General features: G+C 35.2%; 1 protein-coding gene across 4 annotated transcripts in view; it reads left to right on the plus strand.

Moving 5' to 3' along the window:
• The window catches only part of BANK1 (B cell scaffold protein with ankyrin repeats 1), a 321,258-nt gene that overhangs the window by 290,710 nt on the left and 7,548 nt on the right, over positions 1-23,000 (plus strand). For all 4 annotated transcript variants that reach the window (XM_059923918.1, XM_059923919.1, XM_059923920.1 and 1 more), the window contains exons 11-13: positions 4,226-4,291; positions 14,983-15,161; positions 19,327-19,390. In XM_059923918.1, coding sequence (XP_059779901.1) covers positions 4,226-4,291; positions 14,983-15,161; positions 19,327-19,390 — 309 coding nt within the window. The remainder of the gene's footprint in view (positions 1-4,225; positions 4,292-14,982; positions 15,162-19,326; positions 19,391-23,000) is intronic.

Genomic DNA, 23,000 nt, shown 5'->3' on the forward strand with positions numbered 1-23,000 from the left:
ACTTCACACTTCTAATGGGCATGGAACATCAAGGGGTTTGTGGTTTGTAATTCATATCTTTATGAACGCATTTGGCTACGTATTACACAGACTTTCCATTAGCTTAGCCACTTATAAAATAATTCCAAATAAGCTTTATCAGATTTTCAAAGAAAGGCAGCCCTGGAAGAATCTGTTTGCTTGAAATAGGCCACTAATGAGGTTGACGTGAAGAACGTTCTTGCAGAAGAAGCAACCTGGAAAGACAAATAGTGCAAGTGAATTCGTTATATTTCCCCTTTTCCTCCTCCTCTGCTCTTCTGATTGTTCTGCTTTGCTTAACATTTTGAACATTTAATACTATGCTAATTTTTTCCATTCAGTGTCATTTCTATTCTAGAGAAAATTTTATAGAAGTCATTCCACCAAATATTTAAAATAAATGGGGGTGATATTTGGGGCATTTGCATTGTCTGAGATTATTTTGAACCTCAAAAATTGTTTTTCTTTCTTTATGGACTTTTTTAATGTTTAAAGGTAGTGGCAGCTACTAATAATGCATTCATTAGCCTTTCTCCTCAAATTCCAATTTTAGGTAGGAAGAGAAAAATAAGGTTTCACTAGGACAGAGTCATCAAAACTAATGTTATGTCATAATTGCCTTCATAGCATCATTTGAACGTTGACGCAATAAAATGCGGTCAAAAATAATATTCTCCAGGAATTCAAACACAGAGGGACAGGACTGTCTCCGTATATTATGAAAAACTAACATTGGTCTGTGATTTAACTGGCTAGTGTTTCTGTTAGTCTAAGCCCCCAGTAAAAAGAATCTCCCCCTCAAAGCATAGCATTCTATTTAAATTCATGTTCATTGGAGAATTCATCCAGGAACCATTTGGCCTGGAATGACTTGGGAAAAAAGAATTGGTAGCGTTTTGGAATATCAGAACTGAGTAAGACACTAGAGATCATCTCATCTAAGCCTTAACTTTATTGGCAAAGGAAATAAAGGCCCAGAAGGAGAAAGCCATTTTCCCATGTCATGCACGTTGATAATGTTAAGGCAAAACTATACCCCTTCCACTGTGCCAAGCAGGTTAGCATTCTAGTATATAGATTGTTCTTCAGTTGCTATATGTTTAGAACAGAGTCTCATCTTACCAAAAATCCTGTTGTATAAAGATATATACCTTCCATATATAAATCTGAATGATCCATATACCCAGTGCTTGGTTCTCCCTATATCATGGATTTTATAGTTACCTCTCATAAACGTTGTGTGGGTGAGATGGTAAACATAAAATGTATAAAGCTTTCTAGAACAAAGATTTCGCTGGTAGAAGCAATTTAAATGTTTCAGCTAATATTCACTGCAAAAAGAAAGATTAACAAAGTCTGGAATTTTATATCTATGTATTCTTTTCCTAAGGCTAACAACAGAGCATGTGTCCTTGGTATGCATGTTTGCATTGGTGATCATTTGGACGGGCTAGCTCTTTCTTCAAGAAACACGTTAATATAGGTGTCTTCCCAAGGTTAACTTATATTCAAAAACACCTCCCAGCTTTCATAACAATGAGAAACAGTGTGTTTGGCAATATGCTAATTGCTAATTGAGTTCTTGTAAGGAAATGAGGCTTGTCTATAGGTGAAAGGAGGGGAACAGTTGTAGTGGGTGGAGCTGGAGGTGAGTTAGGAGGGAATTTCAAGGGAGGTTATTGTGGTAGAGAGGATTTTTGTACGATGGGGCATGATTTAGTGCCCCTCCTGCTCTTAATGAGTTCTGTTATCAGCACTTTCATCCTCATTCTACTCAGAGCCTCCTACTCTCCCACCCCAATCCTCCACCCCATCCCAGGCTGTTCTAGCTACAAACGCTGCTGAAATGTCAACAATAAAGAAATATGCTGCTCTCACTTCTTAATCTAGAAACTGAGCATGTTTACCTGTTTAATATTTACTGTATTTCACAAAGTCTGGACATGTGTTGTCAACAAATGTATTTCAATAAAATGTAAGGTGTAAAATGATTTTTAACAAATGAATGCCAAAAAGCTGGAAAAAAACTCTAGTACTCCATAGCTTGAAAATTTATCAGAGTTCTTAAAACTTATCAATTAATATACTTTTTATTGGAAGAATTTATTTTCTGAATTTATCTTTGGATTCAGATTATTTCCCATAGTAATGATGCCAGATTACAGCTTCTTTGTCTGAGACAGTCTCAGTTACTATCTTAACAATATTGGCGAAAAAGCACAGAGTGTCTGCATGTTATTAAAATTTCAAAAGTGTCTTATTCTTTCAAGACTTTCAGAACCGGCCAATGAAAAAAGTCAAGCACCACTTATAAAAATGCTTTTATTATCCTAAAATATATTCACATACCATATATCCATCAGTATATTTTATTTGAGAAAAAAATGTAAGCCACAAACCCAGAACTTGCCAATAAGTTATATTTAGCATGTTTTCCAAATACTAACTTGAAGCAGAAACTTGATTTTCAACCAAAAATGTTATTTCATGTGTATAATTTCTCTTAAACTCATCATACTTTGAAAGTACATTCGCTTCTCCTGTTTGAAGGACAGAGCAGAGTACCCTTTTTCTTGATAACAGCTGGCAGAGTATATGTGCTTAATAAATAATTATTGATTTGATATGGCTTAGGGAACTTTCTTAAATTTGAAACAAATGCTATCTGGATTCATCACAGATATGACCTTGATATTAGATTGGTTTAAAGAATACTAAGACCAAAGGCAGAGATCCAAAATAACTGCTGGGCTGCATCTCCCAGGCAGGGTGCTGAAGCGCCGTCCACACTCCCACTCTGGCGTGCCTCCGCCAGGCTGTCCCAGCAACACCTGGGGAGCTGCTAAAAAGAACAGGAGACCCAAGCATGTTGGAAATGCCCTAAAGTTCTTTTTTAACCCCCTCTCTATAGCTCCTTCTTTATCTTTTTTTTTTCTTTTGACAGAGCATACTTATTTTACAGTTTCTTTCAGATTGTTTTATTACATCTAGTTCTTGGTATGCTGTTTTGCTAGGTTTGTCTCATTGAGGTTTGTCTCCTCATATGATTTGTAATTTTTTTGATTGAAGTGTAGTTGATATATACAATATTCTATAAGTCACAGTTGAGATGTACAATATTCTGTAAATTACAGTACAATATAGTGATTCACAATTTTTGAGTTAGACTCCATTTATAGTTATTATAAAATATTGGCTCTATTCCCCGTGTTGTACAATATGTCCACAGTTATGGACGAGAAGAGCAGCAGTGCTGTGAAGAACCAAAGCAACAGTATGAAGTGCAAGGCTTGAGGGTGCAACTCAACATCTCCACCAACATCTCCACTATCGTTGCAAAATTACGTAGCCCTTTTATATGTTAGTTACTTCCACCTCTCTCATCTATAAACATATGACACCGGACTAAATCTCCAAGGCCTCTTTCAGTTCCCAAACCCTATAGTTTAGACTACCCATAAAAAATAAATGGAAGTCTGGGATGTTCAGTTTCTAAAGTCAAGCTCTAAAGGCTATAGACTTCCTCGTTAACAAATACCAGAAGGCATACGGAACTTTGTGGGTGCTCAATAAATATTAAACAATCAATTTTATCTTTCATCTGCTGAATGGGGTAATGCTGACTTGTCTCACAGAATTCCATGTAAGAAATAATAAATGAGAACAAAGTACTTTTCAGATAATGAAGTAATTCGAATAAGCTGCTTTAATAGGTCTGAGGTCTAGCTAGATGATGCAAGAATAAAGTGTCTTTTTTATTATTACATCTGGGAATACAGCAGTCTTTTCATCTGTTTAAGAAGCAACAGTCTTTATCCTTGCTTATCACCAAAAAGTCAGCATGAGTAATTTCTGTGCAAATGGAATTTTTCATGTGATTTTAGCATTTATCACTTTTAACAAAATGCAGCTTTTATGTTTACCTGATATCAAAATGGAATCATATCTTGATTTAAACAGTTTAATGAGGCGTTCCATCAGCATTATACTACTCTGTGCAAAGAAAATGCTTTTTGAAATGACTGATAAGCTGCACAAATGAGAAAACTGTAAATTTAATAATCCTCCTACTCAAAAAATAATACAATTCAGGAATTGTTACTAAGGAAAATGAAGTATTGCATTTTAATTTCCTACAGTCTTCCAGAGTATGTTGTTTTTTATGTGTATGTTCAATAAATAATCTGTGTTCTATTTTTTACAGTGTTTCAACAAAAGACTGCCAGAAGACAATCTGATGGTGACAAGTTCCATGGTCCTAAGAAACAAGGTACTAACATGAACTTCAGTTTATTTAATAATCTCTAAGTAAGAGTTAAAGAAATCTTATGAACACTGAATAAAGTCTCCTGCGATAGAAGTAAGTAATTGTGTACTTGGCTAATTTTACTGTTAAGTCAGTCAGTGTCTTACCCAAATATAATTTTTCCATAGTAAGATTAATGCAAGAAAATTATTTTAATTAACAAAGCCAAATTATTGTAATTAACAAAGGCAGGAATTTAACAGAGGCCTTACTAGGATATTTGTGGTGATGTTGATGATGTTGTTTGTTATCAGAGCTCCAGGAGGGTCAAGTAAGACGAATTCTCTAACATGCCTCAGAGACCTTTAGAGAGAAGCCTCTGGAACCTAACTTGGTAGGAGGGGCAGATGATTGATGCCCCCATGAAGGGGACCAGCATAGGTTTTCTGTGCTCTGCATTGAACTCCAGTCAAAGATTGTCTCACTATTCTCTTGCCTTAGGTACTGGACCCACCATTTTTTGGAACAATTATTTGTCATGCAGAAAAGAGCTGAACATTTTAGCGCAGAGGCATCTCACACAGGAGGAATATTTTCCTCTTGCTCCATAAGGAGGCAGCTGCCTCCAGCCTTTCCTGACACACTTGGTTCCTATTGAAAAGAGGTCCTCTGGCAGGTTATTTATTATGATTTTTTTCTGATAATAAATCTTTGGTAAAAGTTCAAATATGAGAAACATAAAAGGTGGCAGAGGTGGAGGTAACACTGGATGACTCTGATAATCAATGAGCATGCACAGATGCTTTTAACCTCAACCCACTTTTGAAATAACATCACTCCAAAGTAATATTACCTTGAAATTGTTACTCATAAATCATTGAGAGAGACATTAAAATAAAACAGGGAAGTTATTTCACCAGCAGCCACTGACCACTTCCATAGTCTCTTTGTGTGCTATTGTGAAAATAGCAAAGTGCTGATTGCACCAACTTCTGACAGACACCCACTGACCTATTAAATACGGAACCTCCTGGACTTGCTCCTGGGATGCTATGGATCATCCTCCAAACAAAGGTGTGTCCTTAAATGAGTGGTCACCACCCATCACTTCAAGTGGCATTTCTCACGGCAGCGAGGTTGTACTTAGATCATTCTTCCAATGAAGTATGTGGTGTTTGAATGCAGCACATGGTGGACCTGAACTTCCAGTCTCCTACAAATCACTTGGATAGACTACTTATAAATTTGTATGCAAAAAACTCTCCTTATTGGACAATTTTTCATTTCTAGTGATTTCTTAGTTTGAAGGGAAAGATATATCTTTTTAAGTCTACTATTAGCCTCCCACTGTGCCTTTAGCTCTCTCAAGAAATAAATGTGGAACTCCATGTGAGATCATTGTACAATTAGGATCAAACAGTTATTGAAGAATTAAAGTAGAGAAGATTATTCCTATCTGGACTCTTCCACATACCTCACAGAGCTTTGAAAAGAATAAAGAGAGGGGACGCTTTGAGCTCTTTGGGAGAAAGTTTCCCTAAAGCATTTTTAACAAATTATTCAATTATTATATTTTAATTAAATTACGTTAGAATTAAAAGGATGATGTGAAGAAGGCCACAGGAGATGAAAGAAGGGGACAAGTAACAAGTGTAATGAAGGGATCCTCAGAATGCCTGATCTGTCATCCTCTGGTTGTCCCACAGAGAGCAATATAAGAAAAGGCTGCTAATGTTTTTGAAGCTTAGAAGAAACCTATTAGTATTCTAATATATGTATAGAAAAAATAGTCCCTTCTGTACTCAGAATAAAAGGGGAGGAGAGAATGGTGAAAGGAAACAAGAACCTAAGTTATAAAATATTTTACTGGATTAACATCTGTCCATATCTTGTTACTTAATTTGCTTCATCAAGATCAATGATGACCAGATTTTTTTAATTCTTGGGGGTTAGGATACTGAAAATTTTAATCAAATTTTTGTGTGAATTTTTCACTCTCTAGATCTTTCAATCCAATTATTGATGATATTTTTGATTAGTCACCTTAGAGCAGTTCCCCTAGATTCCTTTAACTGTGGACATTAGTAATTCAGCAGAATGGAAAAGAATATTGTTCTGTTTTCAAGGAGTAGAGGAACATTGAAATGTTTGTTAGGGAAAAAAAAAACCTTCCTGATAACTGCAGTCTGCAGGGAAATCAGAATCTGGCATGAGAAAAAAAATAATTAAGAATAATGGGGAAGGTTTTGAAATTAAAGAATTAAGTACCTAATGGACTTCCTCTGTCCAGCCATTTTTCTCTAAACCTTTTCAGATATTTATGACCATCCAGACCATGGGACATACTAGACAATCAAAACTACTTATTCCTAAATTAATGAATACTCTTCAAATACCCTGGGATTTCATGATGTAATAGGAAAAACAGTGCATGCTTCACCGATGATAATCTCTTTATTTGATTGATAGAGAACAAAAAGACCCTTTTGTGAAGTGTTTGTCAGAGTCAAGATTTTTTAAAGGGACTGGACAGGTTCTCTAAAGGTTAAAGAAATTATTCAGTTATTTCACTATATGCTGGAAGGAAAAGGGATTATGAGAGCCAACTATTTTCCCACTGAAAGTATAGGCATTTCAGATGCCCTTTGTTGAAGACTGCCAAGGGATTGCCAGGAAGTTACATTATTGCTAAGTCAAGGAATTTTCCTGAGGAACAGAAAAAAATTAATTGGCACCATTTCCATGGAAACTCAACAGATTTCTTCAACTCAATTTTCACATCCTGGAAAAAATATAAGAAAAATGCTGAGGACTTTGGATCACAGATAAAAGTTTCCATCAAAATACATTTTTAAAATCAGTTTTTCCAAGTTGGTTTTAAAATTAGAAAAATTTTAAATCAGTGCCAGAGTGTTGTCCCCAGAATGTGCTGCTACCACACCTCCACCCACTTCCCAAAATTGAGCCTCACAGAGCAGTCAAGGGTTTGTTCTTCAACGTGGCAAACCAGAGAACTGAATCTGTCAGTGGGTTTGGAATCAATTAGAGTTTTGATGTCTGAGTCCTGTTAACTAAGCTCATGGAGGACTGATTTATAACCCCCAATCCCAATCGATTAAATCTGTTTTATGGGAAGAGTTCTTCCCAGTGATGAGAATGCTTGTATTCATTAGACCCTTGCCAAATATTAATAATAAAGTTTTTATAAAATATAATTAGTAATTAGAAGACTACTAGGTGAACATGATCAAGTCAAAGGGTGCTGGAGGAATGTAAGGGCTTTGAGGAATTTAGTTGCCTAAGACCTACCTTAGACATGGACTACAAGTGGAACACATGAGAAAATAATATGCTATAATAATAATAATGTCAAACCAACAAACAAAAAACAAAATCTAGCCAAAAGAAACTGTTTGAAAGGCCATATTATGGACAGATTTGGCCTTTAAAATATGTTATATTTCAAAAATAATGTGCACAATATAATTTCAAATTTTTGCCATGTTTAACCCATGCTTAAATCCGTGTCTCATGTAACAATTCAAATCTCCAACCACTCCCTCTTGTATTATAGTATCATTTGCTACAAATTACTTTTGATATTTTCATTTGTTATCATGCTTCCCATATTGTCTTCTTATATTTGAGGCACATTTCTCTAAACTCATAATTCTATCAGAACTGGGAAAATAAAAGACGTATCAAGAGAATCATGCTATGCATAAAAACACACAAGAGAAAATAATTATTTTTGATAATGAAGACTATTCAGATGTGTTTAATAAGCAGGCACTGAATCTTATCTGCTCAGTAATTCCATCTTTCTGGCCCCTGTAGGCTTCCAAGTTTGCAATCTCTGATATAGTCTCTGGCCACTAATTCCTCAATGCAGACTGCAAAATCGTTATCAGCTGGTCTTTTCAGGGGGTGTGCATGCTCTTGGGAAAGATATAGTCAGGGAACACATCTTGTATGAGCTCTGTAAGTTCCCAGTGCTGCAGCAGTGTGATGAATGTTAAATAACAGAATTTTCTATAAGTAGGAGACCTGGAGAAATGCAGATGGTATTACCCTTATGTGGGCAAAAGAGAATGCTGGTCCCTGAGGTATTTTCATCTGGCTACTTTTGCCAGTAATTGATATATTAAAAAGAAAAGAGGGGAAATTATCAAAATGTAGTTATTTGTACTCCATAGAAGAATAATGGCTTCAATTCTCTTTTTCAGTGTAACTGACATTTCCATTTGTCATGTTCATAGGAGTTTTTTGTTTGTTTGGTTTCTGTTTTTGTTAAAGTCATACCTGGAAAAACTTGTGTAATAGCTGAGCTCTTGTCTAAAATGGTGATGTGTCAACAGCCAGAAGTGGCCTCTCAGAAATGCTTGTGAAGGAAAGGCATCAAAAACATGGAATTCTTAATAGTAGTGGAAACAAAGACTGGAAAAAAGCTAATGCTGGACTATGGGACTAATTCCAATTAATTCTAAGGTTGAAAAAAGGGGATTGAAACAAATAAAATCAGTAGTCCACCTGCTGACCCCTAGCTATCACTCTACTACACAAATGCTAATTTTTTAAAGTTCTCACCACTGCAGCTCTGGTCTTTCTATACACATGCAGAAAAAGTAGTTCTCCCAGTAGAAAGCATCCTGAGACCCTGCAGTAAAGCTCTGTGAAGGAAAGATGGGATGGGCAAGAAAAATTACTGTTTATTCAGGGAGTTAGTTGCTTGCAGACCTATCAGTACATAGTGCCAAAGAATCATGTTCCACCTATTTGTGACAAAGCTGCACTAGACAAAGCTGCTAAGTCCTGGGATCTTGAGTTATGAATTGCACCAAAGTCCTCTGTAGTCCTAGAGCAGAGAACAAAATTTGATCTGAACACAAGGAATAGAAGCAAAGGATAAACAATCACCAAATCTCTTGTCAAACATGATTCTTTAGATGCGTTCTCTTTTAAGAAGATTGAAGGAGAGAACAAATAAATGATACGAGAACTTCAAAAACCATGTCAAAGGAAAGGAAGGAGAATTTCATCATGAAGACTCAGGATAATTATACTTCTGTAAATGACTTACTTAATGAGTAAGGTTGTCATATATCTTCCCAAGAAGCACCAAGCTATCAATCAGTATGGAGATAGTGGGAAATATGCAAGTGTGCCCTCCCCCAACACACACACACAAAATAAGAACATCTCAACTAATGATGTGTAATAATTGTTTTTAGAAAATAACTGTAAAGAAGTATGAATTATCTTTAATTTTCATTTATGAAATTAAGCTGAACCATTCAGCTTTCAGGATCAGTGCTAGATACCCACTGACAATATACAGGAGCCAAAAAAGAAAATTTCAGAAAACTGCAAACTCATAAACAAATTGAAAACATAGAGAGGAAACATCAACAGAAAGTCAGGGGTCGAGGTCAGACTGAGATGAAAGCAAAACATATGAAAGACATTTTAGCTGAGATGGCAGGATGAGGTGAAACATGTGACATGAAGAAAATGGATCAAATGACTAGAGGACATATGGCAAAAATAAAATAAACTTGGAAATTAAAATTTCAATAGCAAATTAAAATCCATGTTGGTTATAACAAAAAGGAGTGACAGTGGGTAAAATCAATTATTGAAGTTGAGAACATAATTGGAAAAGGATTTGTTCCCAATACATGGAAATACTAAAAGCAGTCAAAAGACATGGAGGACAGAAATCCAACTCATGTATAATAGGTGTTTTTAAAAATAGGCTAGAAAATACAATCAATGACATAGTTTAACAAAGCTTCAGAGTACAGAAGAGTGGGGGAATGAATATGCAGATTGTATGGACTCGCTGTGATCTAGCAAAAAATAAGGAAATATACCCACATTTAAAAGCATCTTAGCAAACCGTTTTAGTTATAAAGATGAAGAAACAACCCTCAAGTATTGAGGAAATATGTTAACTTAGATTTTCTGTTAAAAAATCAAAATCAGTTTTACAATTTAGAAAATGATGTAACAAAAATTTGAGATAATGGACTACATGATTTATTGGGAAAACGTTGCAACTTATATTTAGTCAGCTAATGTGTTTGTGTAAGAAGAAAACAACAAATATATTTTTTGAATGTCCAAGATTTTAGAAAAGATAGCATTTCTATGTCATCATGAAAGTATTCCCCAAAATATCTTCTAAATAAGTGAGAGATACTTAGCAACAGAAAGAGACTTGCAGACACAGAAAACAAACTTACGGCTACCACAGGGGAAAAGGGGGTGGGGGAGGGATAAATTAGGAGGCTGGGATTAACATATACACACTACTAGGTACAAAATAGATAACCAACAGGACCTACTGTATAGCACAGGGAACCATACTCAATATTATGTAATAACCTATAAGAGAAAAGAATCTGAAAAAAAATGTATATACATCATATATAACTAAATCACTGTGCTGTACACCTGAAACTTATATGATATTATAAATCAACTATACTTCAAAAAGTTTTAAAAAAAGAAGTTATGGCATTAAAGAATTTGTGCTGAATAATGAATTCAATAAAACATGGAATTAAATTTAAATAATTCTTATAAATTTATTTATAAAACATCTGAATGTAAAATATCGGTGATAAAAATAGGCAATGCAAGAGATCATAATTTTATTGCAATAATCTAGGTCCAGTGCTCAAATAATATGAAAATGTCTAGGAACTAGAAAATAATTTAAAAATAAAATGATGCCCTATCAAGTCTTTACTAATCAAAAAACATAAGGTAAAAAATCTCTGAAATTTAAAAAAGTAATCATTATTTTAAAACAAACAAAATATATACCTTCTAAATCACTTAATATTATATAATTATATAATATATGTACTCTATATCTATCTACCTAATCTTTCTAGCAAAAGACAAAAACTAAAAAAAAAGGCAAAAAAAAGATTCAAAATAAGGTTATAATTAGAACAGCAGTTATGAAAATACATGTGTCAGTTAAACATCCTCAAAGAGCAGTCACAATCACTGAAGGCAAATGGCACTGTGTGAAGCGTTTATATACCATAGATCAAGTCCTCACAGCTATCTTATGAGGTAGATATTATTTTCCTTTTTAAGATGGATTGGTTATCTGTAATTAAGGTCACAGAACTAATAAGTGGTAGAGGTGGAATTTCAGTTTAATTCTTTTTTTTTTTTAAAGCATTATTCATTTTAATTTATTTATTTATTTATTTATATTTAGCTGTGTTGGGTCTTCGTTTCTGTGCGAGGGCTTTCCCTAGTTGTGGCAAGCGGGGGCCACTCCATCGCAGTGCGCGGGCCTCTCACTATTGCGGCCTCTCTTGTTGCGGAGCACAGGCTCCAGACGCACAGGCTCAGTAATTGTGGCTCACGGGCCTAGTTGCTCCGCGGCATGTGGGATCTTCCCAGACCAGGGCTCGAACCCGTGTCCCCTGCATCGGCAGGCAGATTCTCAACCACTGCGCCACCAGGGAAGCTCCTGATTTTTTTAAAGTCCTATTACTTTCAAGTTTGTCCCAGTTGCTCACAAAATAATTTGGTAAGCTAGTACAGTATGGTATGGCATGGTATAGTATATCTGGCACAACTTGGAAGGGTGTATTCCATGGAGAAACCTATTTGCGAAGTGGGAGAAATTTCTTATTGTAAAAGCAGCATAGTATTATTTCAGAAAGTTGGAAATTAGAAAAAGGTAATCACTTCTGATACCATCACAGTAGAACGACCTATATCATCTTTAAAACTGTCCCTGCCTGCTTTATTATATGCACAACATTTTTATGGTTAAAATTTTACTATATATACAATTTTGCATCCTGCTTTTGTACTTGTCCTTGTATAATAAGCACACTCTTCGTTGCACATGGTCTTTTAAATTATTATTATTTCAATGACCAGCTAATATTTACTAAGTAGATATTTCACATTTTAAGTTCCTTGGTGTTGGCCAATCAAGTTGCTGACTTTCAGTTTTTCAGGAAAAATGTTCTTCTAGCCAGTCACTTGGTAGTAGAAAGAACTTTTATGAAAAGCTCAATTTGCTTTCTTACCTAATCTCTAGATTCATATGTCCACCAGACAGGTTGCTTGATGTTAATTTGACCAAAACTTGATCAAATGGAAAATCTTGTAAAGAAAAATTGATCTGAAAGGAACTAAAACTTTAGAAACTGTAGTTTGTCTTGAAGCTTTTACGATAAAAGAACAAGAGTCTGCCGTGTGGGCAAATAGCAGTCTGACAAATGCTTTTCAATGAAAATTATGTTAAACTCATACTAACTCTTACGAAAATAAACTAATAATAAATACAAATTTGAGGAGCAAGGAAAAACCCTTCCACCCCCCATAAAATAGTCATCTAAATGCAATAAAGAAATTTTGCACAGCCTTCCAAAAATTACAGGTTGCATGTTTTGGTTTGATTAGTCTGCCCTTAGGAAGAAAGGAGGTAAAAGGCCAAATCATTTTTCTTTGCAGCTTGTCATGCCTAATAGTAATTTATCAAGACAATTGGTTTTAATGTTTTTAGTATGGGGGAAAAAAAAAAAAAGAAGAAAAAGCAGATGTATGTAAAATTAGTCTAGTTGTAAACAACTCACTTTCGGGACTCAATCTGTCTACAACTTCTGCCACTCCTGAATTTTGTTCTTTTGTTGTCTCTGCACAACCATGCAAAACTGAACCCTGCCTCCCCCCAAAAAGTCATCTTACTTATATTTTCATAGCTAAAATTTGAACTATGAAGGGATAATTGAAATGAATATTATTAAAAGAATTCAATGTTTTTTTTTTTAATTCAGCTAAACGTGCACATATAGCAAAACTGAAGTTGGTACCGTTTTCTGGGAAGGCTTGGCTTGAGATAACTTCTGTAAAAGCAGAAAATCCAGCTGCATGGGTATTTGCGATAAAAATGGATTCACACTTAGGCAAAGGGATGACAGAAGTGAGGTGCTAGTTAAATGGCATAGCTGTTAAATGACGATGCTAAACCTCCACACTCTGGCAGGAATGGCACATAGAATTCTACTGCAAACAGCATCTTACGAATTGAATTGGATTGTGGAGACCTATAGAAAGCAAGTGGTGTAAGAAGCAAGATCTCAATTGTTACCTGTGCTTTTGGTTGCTGAACCACTGAGCGCTCTGGCTGACTTCTGCTTCTCCAATTCTCCTGGGATTTTGTGTTCTGTCATCCCTGAAGGAAAAGATTTAGAGTATAGAATCTGTTGACATCTTGTTAGTTCTGGGGGAATAGGACTTCTGAAGGGAAAAGACAAGCCAAGAAAGCCCCCGTGGGAATCAGAATGATTGGCCATGGAGCAGTTTTATGTGCATGTGAACCTTTACAAAACAGGAATCCTCTCTGTGCCCCTGTTCCAAGATTCACTGCTGGAATCTCAAAACTGAAAGGGACCTGAGAGGTCATGCCAAGACTGCCCCAAGGCTCAAGTTCCCATCAGATACTTAAAACTGCTATCAAGTACTTGAACTTCTCATTTCCAGACTAACCAATCCTATCAATGAATCTTTATTAGGATAGAATTTGAATGCCCTCCCCATTTCACAAATCCCGTCAATCAGGTCTAGAAACAGTCTAATTGATCTACTTCTTTCTTGAAAAAGAGTTCCCAGTCATGAGCAATTTCTCCAGCGATGTGCCCAATTTACTACCAACCTGCCTACGGCTTGGCGGGACTACCTCTTCTCTCCTTCTAGACTCTGGGCGTATTTGGATTTGAGAGTGCATACAACGTGTGCCGCTGCTGAGGTATCCAATCCCTGCTGAGATAATGCAAGAAGTATGTTGGACTTAGGAGAAATATGTAAATGAGAACGCAAATGAGTTCTGCAGCCAGGCAGGCGGTACACGTGTGAAGTCATCCAGAGACTTATAGGGAGTAACAGAGATTGGGGTAGCCTGGAGAGCACAGAGAGTCCCTAAAAGCAAACAGCTTCATTTATGTCTTTAAGCGCCGTCAGAACACTGACTCACCCGTGGTCTGCAATTTGCTCTCACTGTTCCTCAGGCCAGTGTCTGGTGTGGCATTAGCAGCCGCACAGGAGACATCAGACCATCGAATGTTCTCATCGTGCCGAGCAGATAATACATAGCATGTTCCAAAATAAACTCTTCTGAAAAGGATGCAGTTCACTACAAAAGGACCGGCAATTATTTACCTTAAATCTTTCAGGAATCAATTCTCAAATGATCCTGCACCTCTTGTGACATTTGGATGTTGGTTGAGATCTTTTTTCCCAAAGCTGGAGAGATTGTGTTTATTCCATAAATATTTATTAGTAATGATAGTGTTAACTTTTTCTTATTTAGCTTACTATGCAGCAGGCCCTATGCTAAGTATTTTGTGGACCTAATTAAAAGTAATTCTCACAAAAGAACATGAAATTAGCACTGCCCACCACCAGCGTAGTGCAGAACTTTTGCTGTTCTTTCTCTCCTCATCCCTTTATGTTTTTCAGTGATGAGACACATTCTTTTCACCCATAACACTAGGTCTGAGTCATGACCATCCTTAGAAAGAAACTCATTTAAAAAATTGTACTGATTTATTCTGTAACTGCTTATAGACTAGCTAGAACAAGGAACTCAAACTGCTTATTTTTTAGAGTGCTTTTTTTTTTTCCAGTTGTCACATGCAGACTTCTCATTAAAACACCCTTCCCTCATATTGTAGACAGATCTCGGATGGAGAGTCAAGCCTTTTCCACCATAAGGGACTGCCTTGCTGCTGGGCAGGAGGAACTCATCCTCCTGCAAGAGAAAGTCAAGAATGGGAAACTCTCTGTGGACGAAGCCCTGGAGAAATTTAAATACTGGCAGATGGGAAAGACTGGCCTGGAAATAATTCAGCAGGTAATACAGACCCCAATCCCTTCTGGAACATTCCCTCAGGTGCAGAGCTCCAGCATCTTTGTAAGCCTCTTTCTCTTAACAAGAAATACATGTAACTGTTCTTTTGTTTTTAACTAACCACACACAAAAAAGAGGTTTTAAACTACCAATTAAAAGTTCGACAGTACCCAGATTTCATGTTTACAAACCATCGATGAACTCAGTGCTGAGACCATGTGTATCAGAGCTAATACCTAATCAACTTATAAGGCTGTCCTTAGTACAGTGCATGTTTTATGAATCTCATTGCTGAAATTACAGTGAAACATCTTTACACTAACGTGCTCAGAATTCTGAAGAATGTATTATGTAGACCAGACTTAAAGGGAACAAGAAAATGATTGAAATCATATCAGACAATAGTCCTAAGTAAAATTTAATAAGGTTTATCTTCTCTTCTCCTTAACCTTTGGAAAAATAAATATATATATACATATATATCAGGATTTGCATGTATATAAATATATACATACATACATATATATATATCAGGATTTGCATATATATGAATATATATATCGGTCAGGATTTACAGAAATTATGCCAAGAGTATTAACTTCAGATAAGCTTGTCTTCTTTAAACATAATTTACATCCTGAGAGGGGACTGCAGTAGGTGGTTCTAAGAGGAGAATGAAAACAAAATATACTCTGTGTAATATAATATACACCCCATGACATTCCTCAGTGAGGGGTATCAGGACCATATTCTAGCTATCCAATAGGCCTTACCACTCCCAAAATATTTTACCAGTTTCTTCTCATCATATAAAACCCCAGTACCTTAAAAGCCAGTTCTCAGGCAGCTGTTTGATTAAACACATCTCATTAGCTACATTAGGCCTAAGTGTAAATAATCATTAATAGCATAATATGCTACCTTTCCCAAGGATCATTTTTATTTAAAAATAATGCTTAAGAAAACATTTTTAAACAACAGGGAAATGAATCACAATGGTGATTCAAGCAATATGGCATATAGACGGGATATAGTTTAGGCAAGGGACTTTTCCAATACATCTGAGAGCACAAGCCTTGTCAGAAATCACCTGTCTCTATGGATAGCTCTTGTTGTGGTTAGGTGACTGGACCTGGTCAAGATTTTGCAGTGTTAAGCAAGGGCAGTTCTTTTGCCAAACAAATGCTAAGAATGCTGATTGTAGAGTTCTGTAACGGATCGTTGTTCATGGTCAGAACTACAGTATTGCTTTCAATCCACACCATTGCCATCACCATCAAGCATCCTTCTTATGCCGAAATGGGTAAAATGTGCCTAAGTGCAGACCTACAAATCACTTTCCTAGCAATGCTAGAAAATAAGTTATATACGTTTTGTTAAGTCAATTGTACTTCATCCTTCTTAGACCCTTCAATAATAAAGTTTACAATTTAAAGTGATCCAACCTAAATACCTTCTTGGTAAGGATTTCACTAGTTGCTTTATTAAACCCTTGGTTGTTTATATGTTATTTGTGTATTTATATTCAATACTGTTTTAGAAAGAATTTAAGGTGGTCTGTACTCAACTACTCTGAGACCAATGTGACTTATCTACTATATAGGGATAATGGGATAATGAATACAGTAAGTAAAACAAAACAAAACAAAAAAATTTAACCTGTAAATGCAAGAACAAACCCTAAGATTACTTTCCATTAGAGTCCAAAGTTTGTGACTCTGACTGAGGACTGTGGGAGGAATCAGTCAGTTCTTTTCCATTTCTTTCCCAAATTTATTGAGATATCATTGACTTTGTCTAAATTTAAAGTGTATAACGGGCTGATGTGATATATTGCAAAATGATGACCACCATAGCATTAGCTAACACCTCCATCATGTCACAAAATTACCATTTTTGTGTGACGAGAACAAATAATGCTAACTCTCTTAGCAACTTTCAAGTTGCTAAGTATAATATATATATAATACAGTACTGTTAAATATAATCATCCTGCTGTACATTAGATCCCCAGAACCTTTTTATTTTATAACTGGAAGTTGGTACCCTTTGACCAACATCACCATCTCCCCATTTCATCCACTCCTCAGCCCCTGATAACGATCATTCAACTCTGTTTCTATGAATTTGGCTTTTTTAGAGTTCACATATGTGAGATCACACAGTATTTGTCTTTCTCTATATGACTTATTTCACTTAACATAATGCCCTCAAGGTCCATCCATGTTGCCGCAAATGGTAGGATTTCCTTCTTTCTCCTTGCTGAATAATATTCCATTGTGTGTGTGTGTGTGTGTGTGTGTGTGTGCGTGTGTATATATACACACACACATATATATATACATATATAACACATCTTCTTTATCCATTCATCTGTTGATAGACACTTAGGTGGTTTCCATATCTTGGCTATTGCAATAAACATGGAAATACAGCTATTTCTTTGAGATCCTGATTTCATTTCCTTTGGATAAATACCCAGAAGTAGGATTGCTGACTCATATGGTGGTACTATTTTTAATGTTTTGAGGAACCTCCATACTGATTTCCATAATGGCTGTACCAATTTACATTTCCACCAACACTGCACAAGGCTTCCCTTTTCTCCATAACCTTATCTCTTACCTCTTGTCCTTTTGATGATAATCATTCTAACAGTTCTGAGGTAAGATCCTATTGTGGCTTTGATTTGCATTTCCCTGATGATTAGTGATGTTGAGAATTTTTTCACGTATCTGTTGGCCATTTTTATGTCTTCTTTGAGAGATATCTATTCAGTTCCTCTGCCCATTTTTTAATCAGATTATATGGGACTTTTTGCTACTGAGTTGTGTGAGTTCTTTATATATTTTGGATATTAACTCCTTCTCAGATACATGATTTGCAAATATTTTCCCTCAGTCCATAGTGTGCCTTTTCATTTTGTTAATTGCCTCTTTCGCCATGCAGAAGCTTTTTAGTCTGATGTAGTCCCTGTTGTTTATTTTTGCTTTTGGTGCTTGTGCTTTTTCAGTCATATTCAGAACATCATTGCCAAGACCGATGTCAAAGAGCTTTCTCCCTGTGTTTTTTTAGTCAGTCCTTAACATAAGGGTCTGAACAAAAGTCAGAACAACAAAAAATGAATGTTCTCCCTGTTTTCCCAACACACACTCATCCCCATATACTTTTCAGTATTACTCTTGTAGTTTACAAAAATGTTCATTTGTATCCTGAGGATGAATCCTATCAGAGGTAGCTGTGAAGTTATATTATTCTTGACAGAGATATTATCCTAGGAAAATAGGAGAAAAAATGGCACAAATACAGAGTTAATAGTAGAAGAGCTTCTAGACTAATGAAGACCCACGTAGAATCCCTGGAGTCAAAGGTGAGATGGCTGAGAAAACCTTGCCTTTAGCTCTCCTCACTCCTGCTCACAGCCAGTGGGTCCCTTGCTCCACTCATAGGAAGGGATCTTTAAGGCAATGAAAACAACTCTAGGAAAAGTGGTTTCTAGGCTTCAGGGGCAACCCTTAGGAAAAGTGCTACTCTAGGTTCTCTTCTAAAAGCAGATTTTTTGAATGTTAGCTTGCTTTACCTTTCAGTTAAATAGTTAATAGATGTTCAATGTAGAATGTTTGGAAAGTAAAGAAAGGTCACAGATGAGTTAAAAAGGGAATCCAGTTTGTGTATCATTTGCTACCATGTCCCTGGTTCTTAGAAGGAATTTCTAGTAAGGCAGGTACCCTACAGAGGCTGGAGATGGTCTCAGACAGCAGGAGACCATCATTGTGCTGGCCTCCTGCTTTTGGACACCAAATAGCCAATGTAGATGCCTCAGGTGTTCGATTGGGAAAACAGCTCCCAAAAGAATTGGGCTCTGGGTTTCTACCTTAATTCTACCACTTATAACTGTGTGATTTGGGAAAGTTACTTAATCTCTCTGTAGCTCAGTTTCCTTATCTGTAAAATGAGATGATGACGTTCTTTATCCACTGCATGAAGTTGTGAGGATTAAGTAAAATAATGCATGTAAAGTATCAAGGACGGTGATTGGGACACTGTAAGTACCAAATTAACACTAAGTAGTAGTGGTGGTACTGGTGATAGTAGTTCAAGTTTTCATCTTAATCCATGACAAATTTGTGAATCTTGACTTCTGTTTCCTGGTTGTTCCCTCATTAAGGAAAAACTACGCCAACTACGAGATTGCATTATTGGGAAAAGGCCAGAAGAAGAAAATGTCTATAGTAAGTAAAATTTGCCTGCTATTCAAAAATAATAGAATGGAAAATGCAAGGACAGTGGAGTCAAACAGGCCCGAGTTCAAATCTATACTCTATCACTTCCCAGCTGCTTAAACTGGACAGTCTTAATCCTTGGTATTCAGGGTCCTTGTCTGCGAAACAGGAATGATTTTACATATATCTGGAAGTGGTTGTCCAAGTTAACAGATAAAATACTTTTCACCTTCTCTGGCCCATAATGGACCTTCAATAAATGCTAGTTACTTCCTTTCCTTTGACTTCTATGTAAATTGCAAATAAGATAATTCTGCTCCAGTTGTTTGGTGTTTTTTTGTTGTTTTTTTTTTTGTATGAGTCATTATATAGGGTATTAAATTATTAAGGAGTCACACTTTTTTTTAATAAGGTAGAATATTCTCAATATAGTCAATTCTCACAACTGTCCACATGTGGATCATTTTAAATTATAAATTTTGTGTTGCCTTGTCCTGAAGCTATCATGCTTCTTTGCAACGCAGATTCTCCTTGCTAATAATTAACAGTTGCTCCCAGGGGGGAAAAGCATTCGTTTGAATGTTAACACAAACCAAACATTAAGACGGTAAATCTTCTCCAAAGATAAACAACACATTCCAAAACTGAAAATAAATTACATTGTCACTCTCTGATCACTCTGTCCCCAAGTCCCTACCCCTGCACAGATAATTAAAAACTAACAGCCACTAGCAAAGCTTGAAAGCTTCCATCTCTTCCATTTTCAATAATATTGCATAGCTAGTACTTCATGCTGAAATTCACCATGTTAAAATTCATTTTCTTTTTTACATTATTGGGTTGTTATCTACTTTTCCATAGAGAATTCTTTAAGCTCTCTTAGAAATGTTTTCTAAAACAGAAATATACTTTCTAAAATAATTAATAATAATAATTAATAATAATTATTATTATACTATATTATATATAATAATAATATTATTATATATAATATATTATAATATAATATATTATATAATAATATATATAATTATATATAATATATATTATAATATATTATATAATAATATATATAATTATATATATTATATTATAATACATATTATATATAATATATATAATTCTAATATATATTATAATATAATATTATTAATAATTAATAATAAATAATAGAAAATGTTTTCTAAAACAGAAATATACTTTCTAAAATAATTAATAATAATTAATAATTATTATTATATATAATATATAATATAATATATTATATATAATAATTATATATAATTAATAATATTATTATTAATATTATTATTATATATAATATATGTATAATTATATATTATATTATAATATGTTATATATATTATAATATATATTATAATATAATATAATAATATTATTAATTATTAATAATTAATAATAGAAAATGTTTTCTAAAACAGAAATATACTTTCTAAAATAATTAAAGTCATATACACAAGACTAATTTACAAATAACTGAGTTCTACGGACCTCCATTGTAATGTGGAATAAGAGTAAAATTTTAACAATGTATAAAAGTACAAAAAACATAAATAATTTTACTAAGAAACATTAAGTAGTAGTAGTAGCTAATATTTATTAGCTATATACTATACACTTAATATTACCTTATTAACAACCCTTTGAGATAGGTATTAGTCCCAATTTATAAGTAAGGAAACTGAGAATCTGAGAAACTAAGACGCCCCTAAACACACAGATTACAGACTACAACCTACGGCTATTGGAATCCAAAGTTAATACTCTTAATCATTAGGAATTAACTAGTTCCCCTTCCAGCCAAAATGGAATAAGTAGTACCAGACACATCCTCCCAATGTAAGAATACAAATACTGGGCAGAAAAATGAGGCAGCTGATTTCAGGGAGTAGACAATAGGCAGCCTAAGACTATAATCTCAGAGAAAAACAAAATGTATGAGATATCTCTCATGATTGCCCAGGAGACTGATTTTCTGGCTACAATCTGTGCAAAGCAAGCAAGCAGTCCTGTCAAACTGAGGGGTGCAAAGATCAGAGTTCAGGGCAGCCAGAGCTGCGGGGATGTGCATGGTGGGTCATTGAAGAGGAGGTAGCTGCGTAGAGAGGTAACCTCAGAGGGAGTGAGGGACTCCAAAAGTCTGTGGCTGAGAGACGAGCTGTACATGTGCAGGGCAAGACCACTCAAGGCGTACAAGATAACTGCTTTTAACACTTGGAAGGCAGAACAGAGACACTGGAGATGGAGCAGAGCCAGGAAAAAGCCAAACTGGGGATGTTTGAGTTCTGCCCTGCCAGAGAGGAAAGGTCTCCTTAACACTTTGTTAAAACACCTGGCATCCTGCTGTGACACCCAAGAGGTAAAATGAGTAAGGACTATGACTTAGAGTAAGACCTCCTCTAGACATGCCCCAACAAAGCCTAAAACCAAGCCCCTACAGGAGCCCCACAGAAGACAGTTTGTAGGCTTAGTCCTACTGAGAGCCTTAGAAAACACCTTGGGCTAACTATAGGTCAACACTGAAAAAAGCAGAAAACCAAGCTTACCACAAGTTCTTGCCAGTAATCAAACTGCCTGCTAAAACAAGAACCTACACTCATCGAAGGAATATTACAGAATCCAGAATATACAACAGATTATCTTTAAAGTCCAGTGTTCAGGGCTTTTTTTTAATAAAAGAAGAGGTATAAATAAAAAGAAAAATGTAATTCATAGAAAAGAAAAAAGAAAGCCATCAATAAAAACTGAACCTGAGATGATCCTGTTGACCTTAGCAGACAAAACTTTAAATTATGAACATATTTAAATTAATGAAAAATATGGTTTTAAGGAGTGTATAAATATGAAATCTCAGCAGGAAAATTGAAGCTATATAAAAGAACCAAATGGAAATTTGTAGAAATTAAAATTACAATAAGAAAAATGAAAAATTTATCAGAAGAACTTATCAGCAGATTGGATATAGCAAAAGTAAGTAAGAGTTAATGAACTTGAAGACAGATCAACAGAAATTATCCAATATGATGAACAGGGAGATAAAAAGACTTTAAAAATGAACGGAGCCTCAGAGACATGTAGTACAATATAGGACAGTCTAGCATACATGTAATGAGAATCCCAGAGGAAAAAAGAATGAGTTGGGGCCAAAACATTTTAAAAGAAACAGTGGTCAAATACTTTCCAAATTTAATGTAAACTACCTCCATACTGTTCCAAGAACTTCAAAAAATTCCAGTTAGCATAACTGTTAAGAAAACTACATCTGGGCAACTTGTAGTCAAACTACTTCAAGTCAAGATAAAGAGAAATTCTTGAAAGCAGCCAGAGAAAAAAGACACATTACATATAGAGGGAAAAGGATAAGCATATTCCATATTCACTAATTGCTTATCAGAAACATGGAGGACTAAAGACAGTGCAATAATATCTCTAAAGTGCTAAAAGAAAAACAAATGACCACTTAGAACTGTATATCCAGGGAAAATAACCTTCAAAAATTTGTTGAAATAGAGACGTTTTCAGATAATCGAAATCAGAGAATTCATAGACAGCAAAACTGCAATGTAAGAAATGCTAAAGAATGTCATACAAGGTGAAG

The sequence above is a fragment of the Balaenoptera ricei genome, chromosome 5 (assembly GCF_028023285.1).
Source record: "Balaenoptera ricei isolate mBalRic1 chromosome 5, mBalRic1.hap2, whole genome shotgun sequence".
Lineage (NCBI taxonomy): Eukaryota > Metazoa > Chordata > Mammalia > Artiodactyla > Balaenopteridae > Balaenoptera > Balaenoptera ricei.